At 49.0% G+C, this 14,145-nt stretch overlaps 2 protein-coding genes across 4 annotated transcripts in view; one reads left to right on the plus strand and one right to left on the minus strand.

Annotated features, from left to right (window-relative positions):
- Positions 1–107: 107 nt before the first annotated feature.
- Positions 108–7,876, minus strand: GSTZ1 (glutathione S-transferase zeta 1). Of its 2 annotated transcripts, none has more exons than XM_083166436.1 (9): positions 7,770–7,876; positions 5,242–5,293; positions 5,089–5,156; positions 4,935–5,015; positions 2,773–2,898; positions 2,626–2,701; positions 1,026–1,078; positions 758–807; positions 108–357 (listed from the first exon to the last, which is right to left on the minus strand). In XM_083166436.1, exons 1-9 carry the CDS (start codon positions 7,785–7,787, stop codon positions 231–233), a joined length of 651 nt encoding a protein of 216 aa, XP_083022562.1. In that variant the 5' UTR covers positions 7,788–7,876; the 3' UTR covers positions 108–230. The 2 variants fall into 2 exon arrangements, with proteins under 2 accessions (XP_083022562.1, XP_083022561.1); XM_083166435.1 differs by lacking the exon at positions 7,770–7,876 and adding an exon at positions 5,405–5,501.
- POMT2 (protein O-mannosyltransferase 2) overlaps positions 7,801–14,145 on the plus strand; it is a 42,653-nt gene continuing 36,308 nt past the window's right edge. Inside the window, exons 1-4 of one of the 2 annotated variants that reach the window (XM_083166432.1) lie at positions 7,801–7,942; positions 9,089–9,173; positions 10,124–10,228; positions 11,195–11,303. In XM_083166432.1, the coding sequence (XP_083022558.1) occupies positions 9,114–9,173; positions 10,124–10,228; positions 11,195–11,303 (274 nt within the window). In that variant the 5' untranslated portion in view covers positions 7,801–7,942; positions 9,089–9,113. Of the gene's footprint in view, positions 8,129–9,088; positions 9,174–10,123; positions 10,229–11,194; positions 11,304–14,145 lie in introns of both variants that reach the window. The other variant, XM_083166431.1, reaches the window with a different exon arrangement.

Below are 14,145 nucleotides of genomic sequence, written 5' to 3' on the forward strand. Positions count from 1 at the left end.
GTTTAGCAACTTTGGGGTACCAGGTTCTAGTACCCCATGGGCAACGGGTGTGCTCACACAGAATGCTTCATAAGTGCGGACCCTGCCACATATACATAACGCAAACACTCCATCACTAAAATCTTTATTCTCTCATGCTGACATATTTCTAATATAAAGGCACATAAGTGAGAAGCTGTCCATCATCCGTGGTGAGATTCCAGTCTCGGGGCGCCAGCTGTTCTGGGACCTCACGCTCTGAAGTCCGGGGGAGTATCTGGCTGCCGGCTGGGGTGGCTCACCTGAAATGCCTCCAGCTGGCACAGAGACTGGTTGATCCTGGAGATTGTGGGGTATGGGGTAATGTCCACCTTAAACCTACAATAAGAGCGGACATGGATGACAACATCAGGTGCCAGCTACAGCAGAATGGGGGTAACATTTAAGTGGGGATCACATGGTGAGGAACTCTGATCCCCACTAAACACGGTGTGAAGCTGCCGCAGAGTGGGGCAGAGATCAAGGTGAGTAATGTACAGAGTGTGAGTATAGGGGTTGGAAATGCTGATCCAACCTTTGTACATATGTGATACTCTGACAAAGCCATGTAGATGAACTGGGAGCTTGGTAACTTTGGCACGCGTTGGCCATGCCCAAAGATATAGGAGACACGTGTATGACACTGTGGAGCATGTGACTGGTGTGTGCGGGTGAAGACACCATGGGGGACTGTATGTGTGAAGGCGCCAGACGTGTTACTAACCGGGCAGTGTCTCACCTGTTGGCGTTGAACACCTGTGGAACCAGGCACGCATCAGCCATTGTCACCTGGAGGAGAAAGGATGGAAGGTGCTGATTATGACACCCAGGGTCACTCTATGCTGAGGGGGGGTCAATGACAAATGGATTTTGTACCAAGGTTATAGAGTACCTGCCAATGAATAATGCTCTAATGCGATTGCTGTAGCCAGATGATTAGTCTATGGCTACCACAATGTACACCCCGACCCTTTATCCCCCCTTCGGCAAAATAATATGATCCCTACCTCGTCCCCCACACAGTACCGGCCGGCTGTGTCCTTCAGCTGGAGCTCCAGTGCTGGAATTAGAAGAGAGCAGGTCAGTAACATAGTACATAGCCAACACAGCTGGAATGTTACTTAAACCATTTTAACTCAGCAGTGTAAATAACAAAATTTGTCTTACCTGGTAAATCTTTCTTCGAGCATGTCAGGGGCCACAGGCTTAACAGTGGGTAGTAGAGCAGCCAGGCTCCTCTTCTACCCTGCCTCCAGGCCAGGCACCTCAGTTTTTAACAAGCCAAGGCAGGAGACAAGAGAGAAAGAAGAGAAACACCATACAGAAACACATTCTGAACATATGTGGGGTAGAGGAGGGGAGGAGTCTGGCTGCTGGGAGGCAGCAAGAAGTTTAACCTCTTGGGTGCTCTTGAGGTCTCTCTCCCACTCCACTACCCACGGTTAAGCCTGTGGCCCTTGATGTGTCCCGAAGAATATAAACCGTGTATAGAAGCATAATGTATATATTGCCAGCGAGGACAACATTCTGTAACATTACAGCCGTTTGGGCATATACAGTGAAGACATTCAGGTGTATTCAATGGTGTGCTGGTTTTTCCCAAAAGGATTTTAGGAGGAATTGATGGTATTTTCTCTGGGCTCTGCAGCAGTGTGTGTGTGTGTGAGAGAGAGAGACCCCATAGTGTGTAAGCATCCGTGTGTGTGAGGCCCCATAGTGTGTGTAAATGTGCGTGTGTGAGACTCCCCCAGTGTGTGTGTGTGTGTGTGAGTGAGAGAGACCCCATAGTGTGTGTAAGACTCCCCCAGTGTGTGTAAGCATGCATGTGTGAGACCCCTCCCCCAGTGTGTATGAGACCCCAGGGTAGTGTGTGTGTGAGACCCCCCCCCCCCCCCCAGTGTGTAAGCATGTGTGAGTCAGATCCCCCAGTGTGTGTGTGTGTGTGAGAGAGAGAGACCCCATAGTGTGTGTAAGTGTGTGTGAGACTCCCCCAGTGTGTGTAAGCATGCATGTGTGAGACCCCTCCCCCAGTGTGTATGAGACCCCAGGGTAGTGTGTGTGTGAGACCCCCCCCCCCCCCCCCCCCAGTGTGTAAGCATGTGTGAGTCAGATCCCCCAGTGTGTGTGTGACCTTCCTACTTCACCTTCCACCTGATGCTAGATTTACATAAACCTAAAGGTGCCCACACACTAGAACGATTTTTGGGCCGATTTCCGATAAATCGGCCGATATATCATCCAATGTTTACTGATAATCGGTCGAAAATCGACCGATATCGGTCCGATGCGCGTTCCCGTGGATCTTTAGCTGAATCTTCTGATCTTACGTGCTGCACGAAAGATCAGAAGATTTAACAAAAGATCCATAGGAACGCACACGGGATCTTAGAAAAATCTTTGGTAAAGATGTGCGCTTGCCTGAAATCTTTTATCCAGGATGGACAAAAGATTTCAAGGCTAATTTATGCGCACATCTTACGATCGCAGATCCTTCTAGTGTGTGGGCACCTTAAGAACTGACGCTCCTAGTGGTCAGACCTCTGTTAACCCTCTAGCTGGTATACCAGCTGTAGCTGGGCCCCTGTGGCCCCCAGTCCTGCTTCTCACCTTGGAACCCTCTTGTGATACAGTGCTGTGCCCACTCCAGCTGTTTCTCTCCGACTCTCTGCAGCACTGACAGGTTCTGTAAAGACCGAGGTGACAATAAGCCCGGGGTGGCAGAACTGGGAGGTAAGTCTCTGCCTCTGTACTAACCTGCACCGGCTGGATGCCCGAGGCAATCTGCTCACTGATGATCCGGCACTGTGCTCTCTGGACGGGGTCCTTTGGGAGCAGTGGGGGGTTGGGGCGGGTCTCTTCCAGGTATTCGATGATGGCAAGCTGTAGGACAGAATGGAATTGGCAGATCATATACCAAGCGGACAGCGCCAGCCCTGCATGGCAAATACAGATCTGAGGGCGGCAACCTTCATTTCCAATGTGACAGTATAATGATCTCCCTGGTACAGGGGCACCTGTCCTGTGCTGCCCGTTTTTATCATTGTCATTTACATTGAGAAACCAAATCGCACCGAACGTGTGCCGCCAGCGTGCAGCTGGTGTACAGAATATTGGGAGAGGGTTATGGTATATTAGATCTACAATGTCTAGGTCTACAGTAATAAGGTAGACAGGGTCAAAAAGTCGACGTAAAAAGGTAGACATGAGTTTTTCATGGTATTGTGTGTCTATGTCGACATAGGTTGGTATATGGACACCGTCTGAGTGTACCGTGTGGCTTGCTACACTCGCCATGCTTTGGGCATGTTGCTACGCTGCACTCGGCACACTTTTATTCTCCCACCACGCCGTAGTGGATGGTAGGGCATGAAATACCGCCTGTTGGCACATAGCTCAATTTAAAAAAATAACTCATATCAACCTTTTCCATGTTGACCTTTTGGTCCTGTCAACCTTTTATCTGTCGACCAATAGTGGTCGGCCTTACGACTGTCAACCTAGAGTCAATCTATCATGAGTCCGGACACCTTGGGAGAGAGATTTATCAATGCTTGGAGAGAGATAAAGTATAAACCAGTCAGCTGCTATCTGCCAAGTTACCTGCTGCAGGACAGATGAACTAATCCTAGGACAGCGATAACATGGAGAGAGATAAAGTACCAGACAATTGGCTACTAACCATGTTACAGGTGGTGTCAGAAAAATGACAGGCGTTGATTGGTTGGTACTTTATCTCTCAGTTTTTAGAATTATCTCCCATTATTTCTATAAAGTTTATACGGGTATGGATCATTGGAGAGACGCCAACTAGGTAGACAAGCATTCGGTCGACACCACAAGGTTGAAATGCATGAAGGCTGACACAGGGTTAGGTTGACATGGTCATTAGGTCGACAGTGAAAAGGTCGACATGGGGTTTTAGGGGTTTCTTTGTCCAGAATGTTGACATGGTCACTAAAAAAGTGCATCGCTTCGGACACTATTATATTCCCACACCATGCCCTAGTGGATGGTAGGAAAAACCCCATGTCGACCTTCTCCATGTTGACCTAATGACCCTGTCGACCTAACACCATGTCGACCTTCAGTCGTGTCGATCTAGTTGCTGTAGACCTAGTGACTGTGTCTCCTGTATATTTGGCATTGGATAATAATGTGCACGGGACACCGCTGCGACTTCTGACCCTGGGATTAATCAGTGACTTGGACTAAGGACAGAAGAGCAGACACAGGAGAAGGGCCGGCTGGTGGGGAGACTGTCATTAAGTCCACCCTAATCAGGTCGACATGCATTGGGTGCACCACTGAAAGTGGTCGACAGGGCTTAGATCGACATGGCTAAGTAGACAGAGTTGGAAGGTCGACACAAGCATTAGGTCGACAACGGGAAAGTCAATAGTCAAAAGGTCAACATGTTTTTTTTCCCTTTTCTTTTTAAGCCGACATGTGCTGACGGGCGGTATTTCTTGTCCTACCATCCACTATGGCGTGGTGGGAGAATAGAACAGTGTGCCGAGCGCAGGGAGGAGACATGGTACACTTTGACGGTGTCCATGTCGACTATGTCAACATTTGAGACAAAAAAACGTGAAAAACTCATGCTGACAATTTGACTGTCGACCTTCCCATTGTCTACATAATGCTTGCGTCGCTCTTCCAACCATGTCGAACTTAGCCACGTCAATCTATTTTCGGTGTCGATCTTCTGTGGTCGATCCAATGCGTGTCCCCTGGCCGGTGACCTACACAATCTGTATGACATGTGCACCCCATTCATAGGGTCACCCTCTTACTGGGAGAAAGTTGGGGTTACCCTGCTATAGACCCCAAGATATCGTGCAGATTATATAATCTGTGACCCTGAGCGATGTCCTGTGGCTCCTCGCCGTCCGATGGCATTAAGATACGATGCTCACCGATTGCGTCAGAGTGACGCCATCGATCCTCAGCGCTGGCACTTGCTGCATTGGGTTCACCTTCTTGTACTCAGCAGTCAGCTGGAGGCAGAGAGAATAGGGATCAGCCGAACGTTCCCTGAGGGTCTGCTGCAGCCCCATGGGCACCACTCACCTGCTCCCCGCCGTCTTTCGTCAGATTGATGGGCTGTTGGTCATATTCAATGTTTTTCAGAGCCAATGCTGTGTAGATAGAGAGACAGGATACACAGTGTGCAGTCTGTGGCCCCGGGGCTCATTACGTATTATGGAGAGACGTGTAACTCACCTATCCGGACTCTCCATGAGCAAGAGCTCCGCCAGTATCCAAACAAGAGAGGCTGAAAGAGAAGGAGAACAGAGGGATGACTGGAAGCAGCTGCACAGGTGTAATGCCTGCATTATCTACCTGTCTGTCCCTACATGGATCAGCTGGGCCTGGGACTCCTCACCTTCTCTGCAGATGCCATTACTACAGCTCAGACAGAGACACTGACCAATCTGTGCGCAGCCTGAGATCCACCCACCAGACTTTACTCCGGCATGTGGGAGAGATTAGTGAGAGAGTGCGGTGCCAAGGATCCCAGCTGCAATAGTCTCAACTGCTGTGCTGTACTGCCCTATCCCTGAGGATACCATGTGTAGCCAACCTGCACATTCCGTACTGCATAGTCCATACGACACAGTCTGTATTGCATAGTCTATAGGCAGTGTCTACATTGCACAGTCCGTTAGTTACAGTCTGTATAGCGCGGTCTGTATGGCAAAGTCTTTATTGCGCAGTCTGTATGGTAAAGTCTTTATTGCCCAGTCCATATGGCGCAGTCTGTATGGTAAAGACTTTATTGCACAGTCTGTATTGCATGGTCCATATGGCACAGTCTGAATAGCACAGTCTGTATTTATTTATTACATTTCTTATATAGCGCTTACATATTACGCCGCACTTTACAGAGTATAGTTCAGTGGTAGCCAACCCTAGCCCTCGAGAGCTACCAACAGTTCACATTTTCCAGACAACCTAGCTGCTGCACAGCTGCACTCATTAATCACTGACACATTTTAAAAGATACACAGATGGAGCTAATTAGCTCACTTGTGATTATGTGAGGAGACCTGCAAAACATGCACTGTTGGTAGCTCTCGAGGACCAGGGTTGGCTACCCCAGGTATAGTTCAACATTCACAACAGTCCCTTCCCCAGTGGAGCTTACAATCTATATTCCCACATGTACATGCACACACAGACATTCTAGGGTTAATTTTTGTTGGAAGCCAATTAGCCTACCAGTATATTTTTGGATTATGGGAGGAAACCGGAGTACCCCATACTTGCCTACCTGACCCTCTCCATGCGGGAGAAAATGCTCTGCTCCTGGACTTCCCTGGTAATGTATGATTGCCAGCACCTGTGGTGAAACACCTTTACCTAGCTCCCCACATGTGATGGCAATCATACATTACCAGGGAAGTCCAGGAACAGAGCATTTTCTCCCTCATGGAGAGGGTCAGGTAGGCAAGTATGGAGTAAACCCATGCAAACACGGGAAAACTATACAAACTCTGCACAGTTAGGGCCATGGTGGGTATTGAACCCATGACCTCAGTGCTGTGAGGCAGTAATGCTAACCATTACACCATCGGTCTCTATGGCACGGTCTGTATGGCACAGACTGTTGATACCATTGGTAGCCAACTCCAGTCCTCGAGTGCTACCAACAGTTCACATTTTCCAGACAACCTAGCTGCTGCACAGGCGCACCCATTACTAGCTCATTACAGGTGGAGCTAATTACTTCACTTGTGATTCTGTGAGGAGATCTGGAAAACATTAACTGTTGGTAGCTCTCGAGGACTGGAGTTTGCTACCCCAGATCTATACACTATCTGTCATCTGTTTGCCATCTTGGGGACTATGTAAAAGGCCCATTTACGTCAACTTTACCATAGACTCTGATGATGTCCTGGCATCTGGCGCGATATGCGTAGATAAGGAGTGATTTGTATTTGTGCTTCCATGTATTAATAAACAGGCCGCCACACAGACATCGATGTGATGTGAGGCCATGCCCATTTGCGAGGAGAACAGGATTGATGGTCAATGTTTGATATCATTGAAAAAATACAAATTGATGGTTTAGCCATGAATAGAATGCTGCACACACAAACAGAAATCAGACAGGACAGAGCTGCTGATGGTGGCCACCATCGATGGTAGCATGAGGCATAGACCATCGCATATCTCCCAACATGATGACCCTCTCCAGGAGGGACACATTGCTCTGCTCCTGCACTTACCGCTTAATTTATAATTGTCATCACCTGTGTTGAAACACCTTTCTTAGTAATTTACCTGTTCAACACAGATGATGGTAATCATACATTAAGAGGAAAGTCCAAGAGCAGAGCATTGTGTCCCTCCTGGAGGGGATCATGTTGGGCGGTATGCATGATCTGTGGTCGCTCCGGGTTTGAGTGTGATCTCCTCTAGGTATTAACCCATACTTGCTTACCTGACCCTCTCAATGAGGGAAAAATGCTCTGTACCTGGACTTCCCTGGTAATGTAGGATTGCCATCACCTGTGGTGAAACAACTTTCTTATCAATTACTTAGCTCCCCACACTGGTGATGTTAATCCTACATTACCAAGGAAGTCCAGGAACAGAGCATTTTCTCCGTCATGGTGAGGGTCAGGTAAGCAAGTATGTATTAACCCTTCCCTGGCCACAGTAGCCGCTCCGAGGTGACGTCATGTGACCCTGAAGCTAAAAAGAAATAACCAATCAGAAAGCTGCAACTCCATCGCTCTACCTACCTTCCCCAGCGCCGCCATGTTGGAGGTGGGAGGGGCCAGTTCCGTGCTCCCTCCCACCAGCCGCCATGTTCCCGGAGAGAACAAAAACACGGGGACAGTACAGGAAGCTTCAGCAAAATGTCTCTTGTGAAGGAGACAGGAAGTTAGAGGAGACTCCGGCCTCCAGTGCTGAGGTCTGTGCCGTCTCCATGGTGACGAGTAGGATGCCGCTGCGGCCTCACTAGCATGGCTGAGGATAAGCGGCCACCGGGGGACCCTAAGTGGGAGAGGGAGAAGGGGGCCTGGGCTGTGCTGGCGGCAGTGACTCTGTTATCCCTCCTCAGCCGCTTCTACCGCCTGGCTGAGCCGCCCCATGTGTGGTGAGGACCCGAGGACGGGGTATAGGGGGCAGAGAGTGTGGGGCAAGGACCCAGTGACAGAGAATAGAGGGCATACAGTGTGGTACATGGGGGGTAAGTGCCCAGTGACAGGGTATAGGGGGCACAGAGTGTACTACATGAGGATAAGGGCCCAGTGACAGGGTATAGGGGTCATAGAGTGTGCTACATGGGGTAAAGGCCCAGTGATGGGGTATAGGGAGCCGAGAGTGTGGTACATGGAAATAAGGGCCCAGTGATGGGGTATAGGGAGCGAGAGTGTGGTACATGGAAATAAGGGCCCAGTGATGGGGTATAGGGAGCGAGAGTGTGGTACATGGAAATAAGGGCCCAGTGATGGGGTATAGAGAGCCGAGAGTGTGGTACATGGAAATAAGGGCCCAGTGACGGGGTATAGGGAGTATAGAGTGTGGTAGAAGATGGGGGTAAGGATCCAGTGACGGAGTATAGATGGCATACGGCTTGGTACATGGGAATTAGGGCCCAGTGACGGGTTATAGGGAACATATAGTGTGGTACGGGGGGACAGGGCACAGTTACAGGGTATAGGGTACAGAGAGTGTGGTGAGGGTCTAGTGATGATGTGACTGGGGCATTATTTGGTAGAGGAGAGGCAGTAGAGCCTATTGTTCTAGATCAGAGGTTTTCAAACTCGGTCCTCAGGACCCCACACAGTTCACGGTTTTCAGGTCACCCGACAGGTGCATTCATTACTCACTGCCACGTTTTAAAAGATCCACAGGTGGAGCTAATTATTTCACTTGTGATTCTGTGATGACACCTTCAAAACATGCACTGTGTGGTCCTGAGGACCGACTTGCAGAACCTGTGTTCTAGTTAAATCCCCTTTCATACCCTGTGCCTCATTTCTGTGTTTGCACCGGAGAATAGAACCTACCCCCATTATCGTCTCATATGTGTGGTCTATATATTCTCTTGCAGCTGGGATGAGACTCATTTTGGAAAGATGGGAAGCTATTACATAAACCGGACGTTTTTCTTTGATGTTCACCCTCCGTTAGGCAAGGTAAGATAATAAAGATGCCTTCTGTATAATCCTCTCCTCCATGTACGACTGTTAACAGCGGTGACCATTAGATATCCGCTGCAAATAGCGTCATTCCTGCACCACTAAAGTCATATCTGTGGTGTATAAGAGATGGTACTTATTATAGCATTTTTCAATATCTATACAGTTGTTATTTTCTACCTGGGGGGTCTGCTGTGAAGCTTCTAGCACACTCAGCACTGCGATACAGACACGAGTGTCCTAGAAGCACCTAAGCAGAGAGTGACACCCCCAGGTAGGAAAGAGGAACTGCAGGGGTTATACAAGATGCAGGGTATTAGAATGAACACTGAGGGTTAAATTTACTAGAGTGAGTTTTTAGAAGTGAGAAATGTTGCCCATAGCAACCAATCGGATTCTAATTTTTATCCTCTAGATGAGATGGTGCTAGATAAAGGATAAGGAGAATCTGATTGGTTGCTGTGCTATGCACCTGTGAGTACTGGCATTCTCCGACATAACAATGCGTTGATTTGAATCATTCCAGGATTTTATCTCCTGGCACCATGCACACCGCTGAATAGAATCGACCCTATTGTGTGACTGTGCAGCTCATAGATCATTGCAGATTGGCGCTAGTGCCATTATTTATATCTGTATTTGTTACAAAGTAAAGCCAGCCATACATCTACAGATCGATTGTCAGATTGGGCTGGTTGGAACAAATACCTGGTAATGGATGAGAGCAAATGATTTGACCATTTGCTTTGAAATGCTGGAAAACTCATTCAGATATTACCAGGTTTTTGTTCCAACCAGACCAATCTGACAATCGATCTGTAGATGTATGGGCCCCATTATTACGCTGAAGGCACTCAACCTTATTACGCTGAAGGCACTCAACCCTCTCCAACCCGTTTATAACCACCACTGCTGCTGCGTAATGTGTCCTGAATCTTTCTCTCTAGATGCTGATTGGATTTGCCGGTCACCTCACCGGCTACAATGGATCCTTCTCCTTTCTGAAGCCTGGACAGGAGTATGAGAGCCACTATTACCTGGGCATGAGAGGGGTGAGACTGATAATATGCTGTAGAGGAATGCTAGTAATAATTGTGCAGTGTTCTCTTGTCCCGTATGGGTCACTGGATCGACCACCGAAGGTCGACATGGCTCCGATCAACACCTGAAATAGGTCGACGTGGGTTTTTAAATTTTTTTTCTTTGTGCCGAATAAGTTCATGGTCCGCATGGACACCGTATGGGTGCTCCACGTCCCCATCGCATGGCTCGCTCACTGCAATCTGCACACTGTTCTGTTCTCCCGCCACACGCTAGTGGATGGTAGGGCATGAAATACCGGCTGTCGACTCAAAAATAAGTGACAGACCTATGTCGACCTTTTCACTGTTGACCTAGCCATTGTCGACCTTAAGCATGTCAACCTGTTTCAGCTGTCGATTTAAGCCATGTTGGCAATCAGTGGTCGACCCAATGTATATTGACTGTAAGTGTCCTCTTGTCAGGATGCTCTTCTACTGTGTGTCTACATATTCTGTCTCTCTTCCACCCCCCCCCCCCCACCTCCTATGCACTACTTCCTCCACTCTTATGCCCTAACTATCACTGATCCTCTCCCTCCTTGAAGTAGGCTCCTTTGTAAATGTTCATATCATCTGATTGAGTTTTAGACCCTCCCACTGTGACAGATTTCTGTCATGGAAAAATAAAGAGGTACTTGTGTATTTACAGGGCGCCCACTAAGCTATTTGTAGTGGGCTATTCTGCATAGTGAAGTCGATTTTATATATCGAACCCGAAGTGTGGCGAGGGGACGCGGATTACTTTACATGTATTCTGCGTCCCCTCGAGGAGCTCGCAACACTTCGGGCTCGGTGGCTGCTGCGCTCGCCACACTTTATAAACCAGCCAGCTAGTTACATGCTTTATAACGTCCTCCTCTCATTGGTTATAGTTCCCTGCTGTGTTTCATAGGTTTTGCGTAAGAACATTAGGTAACACATTGTCTCTGCTCCTAGTTCTGCGCTTTCCTGGGCTCCTGGCTCCCTCCGTTTGTTTTCCTCATCGTTCACCAGCTGTCCAGATCACTAGCGGGTGCTCTGCTCGCGTCTCTGCTGGTTCTATTGGGTAAGGAAACCTCTATCCTCAGGTTACTATTTGCAGGTTGTACTGATTATTAATGTATTTGCTGGATTTGTGCCTATAAATGTATATTTCTCTTTCAATGGTCCTGGTGACACAGCTCAACACTGGGGATGTAGGAGGGTCCGAAGGAGCCAGGCACCTATCCTAAAGTTTTAGAGGGTAGGCTCCTCCCCTACTGCATCCCTGGACTCTCCAGTTCGTGTTAGGTGCCCACTGGAGTGGGTGCTATTCTAAAGGGCTGCAGGAGCAGCCGAAGAATTAGAGTAGTTAGGGGATTTTTATTGTTTTATTAACTTTTACCCTAGCTAGGTAGGCACAGTGTGAGGATTCTCATAGTGAATCCTCACACTGCTAGCGCAGCAGGAGCTGACAGAAGCGCGTCCTGTCAGCTCACTGTGCACAGGGGAGACACTGTCTGGTCTCCCTGTGCAGCGCTTATAGCCTTTTCTAAAAGGCTGCCTGGGCTCCGGAGTACCCTGAAACCGGCTCCACATTTAGGTGGGGATCATGGGGGACAGGCGCTCCGTGATGGCGGCGGCCATTTTATGCGGAGCTTACACGCTGAGCTCCTAGATGAGAGGACAGCAGCGTTGTGACAGGCATGTTCCAAGTGATCCCCATTTGAGGGGGAGACACTGGAACTAGGAAATCCTACCTGAGGAGCGGCTGGCTGGGGGTGGTTGGCGCCAAAAGGTCACGGACCCCGCAGCAGCAGGGACCTGTGGTCTCTTCCTTCACTCTGACTTTGGCGCCTTTCAGAACGCTTGCAGCGGAGCTGAGCTGGCTTACTGATCCTGGCAGAGTGACTTGGATTTCCTGGGCATCGCTTCCCCGCAGTTGAAACCAACAGACAGATAAGTGATTGGGTGCATTGCCTCTGTATAAACGCTTGTACATTGTTTGCACTGTGTATACTGATAGATATACATTTATCACTTGCATCATGTCTGAGCATCAGGCTGTGGTTTTGGGGGAGGGAGCCCTTAGTGCACTGAGCGCGTGCAATGTTTGCACACAAAAGTTTGTCCCTGAGCAGATGGCCAAGGGGGGCTTATGTATTACTTGCGCTGATGTGAGACCCATGGGCAGTGAACCCCATAGGGCAGAGCAGATGGAACCTGCGTGGGCCAGGGCCCTAGGCAGGTCAGTTAACGCTTTGGTGCAGCTTTTGGACAGGCAGAGTGATGGGCTGGTAGAATCACAGAGACCTATGCCATCATCTCAGCAGTCGTCTGGCTCCTTGCCTCTTACCCAGGCAGATCCTGCGCTGATTCAGGTGATGCAGGATACTGCTAAAGGGATCAACAGGTTCAGTGAAATGCTGGACAAAATGGATGATGTGGCAGGGACCCCTAGAAGGTCTTATGCTTTAACTACTGTGGTAGATGAGGAGGAAGGAGAGTATACTGACATCCCCTGGGATCAGGGTGATGATGTGGAAGAGAACTCTGCTGCTGGTATAGAGGATCTCATTGTAGCTGTGAAGCAGGCTTTAAAGCTGTCTGTGGAGGATAAGACTCCTGTTAAAGGTGTTTTTAAGCGACAGCGGAAGGAGGCTGTTACTTTTCCTTCAGATGAGGGGTTACAGGAATTGTTAGAAGGGGCTTGGAAAACTCCTGATAAGAGGCTACAGATGCCTAAGCGATTCCTTAGTCTGTACCCCATGCCAGAGTCTCATGCGGAGCTCTGGGAAAAGGTCCCAGTTGTGGACGCTTCAGTGGCACGTTTGTCCAAGGCTACTGTATTACCAGTACAGGGCGGTGCAGCTTTCAAAGATTCTGTGGATAAAAAGCTGGAGGGTAACCTCAAGGCTATCTTTGAAGGGGTGGGGTTTACCTTACGGCCCCTTATTGCTTCAGCCTGGGTCTCTAAGGCCATGATAGAGTGGGCTGGTGAATTATGCACCATGCTGCAGGCTGACCCTGGTGCGTTACTGCTTGCAGAAAAGATTAAGGCAGCTGCAGAATATGCAGTGGAAGCAGAGGAGGAAGCTATTAAAATGGCAACCAGAGTGTCCACAGTCTCCATTAATGCCAGGAGAGTGCTTTGGCTTAAAGCCTGGGAAGCAGACAATGAGTCCAAGAAGGCTCTGGAAACATTAGCCTTCAAAGGAAAGGTACTTTTTGGTACCGAATTAGAGGAGATTATAAAGCAGGCCACGGGCGGCAAAAGTACATTCCTGCCGGCCTCCTCAGCAAAGCAGACGTCCAGATTTTCTGCTTTTAAGCCGTCCTTTCGGCCCTCCCCTAGAGGTGGTGCGTCCTTTCGAGGACAGTCTTTCAGGGGAAGGTTTCAGTCCTCTAGAGGCAAGACACAAAAGTCAAAATTTGGCTCTTTTCACAAGAAGCCTGCCACAAAGGGAGAGGATAAACCCTCTGCATGACTGTCAGGGGCTTCGCCCGACAGTGACAAAAGTGGGGGGGCGTCTCACACTCTTCAGGGACGCTTGGGCTTCTCTAGGCCAGGATGCCTGGGTGTTAGATATTATAACACAGGGTTACAAAATCCCTTGCAGAGGGCCGCCTCCGAAGAGGTTCATCCCCACATCCTTACCAAAGGAGGCACGGCTTCGTACAGCTCTTGTGAGAGCAGCTCACTCCCTTTTGGAAAAAGGGGTGGTTACACCAGTCCCCAGGGCAGAGTGGAAGAAAGGCTTTTACTCCACGCTGTTCCTGGTGCCCAAACCAGACGGGTCTTTCAGACCAATACTAAATTTGAAGTCCCTAAATGTTCATTTATGGGTAGACCATTTCAAAATGGAGTCCCTACGGTCAGTACTCCTGAGTCTGGACCAGGGAGAATTTTTGGCGTCCATGGATGTCCA

Source organism: Crinia signifera, chromosome 12, assembly GCF_055691185.1.
Source record: "Crinia signifera chromosome 12, ASM5569118v1, whole genome shotgun sequence".
Lineage (NCBI taxonomy): Eukaryota > Metazoa > Chordata > Amphibia > Anura > Myobatrachidae > Crinia > Crinia signifera.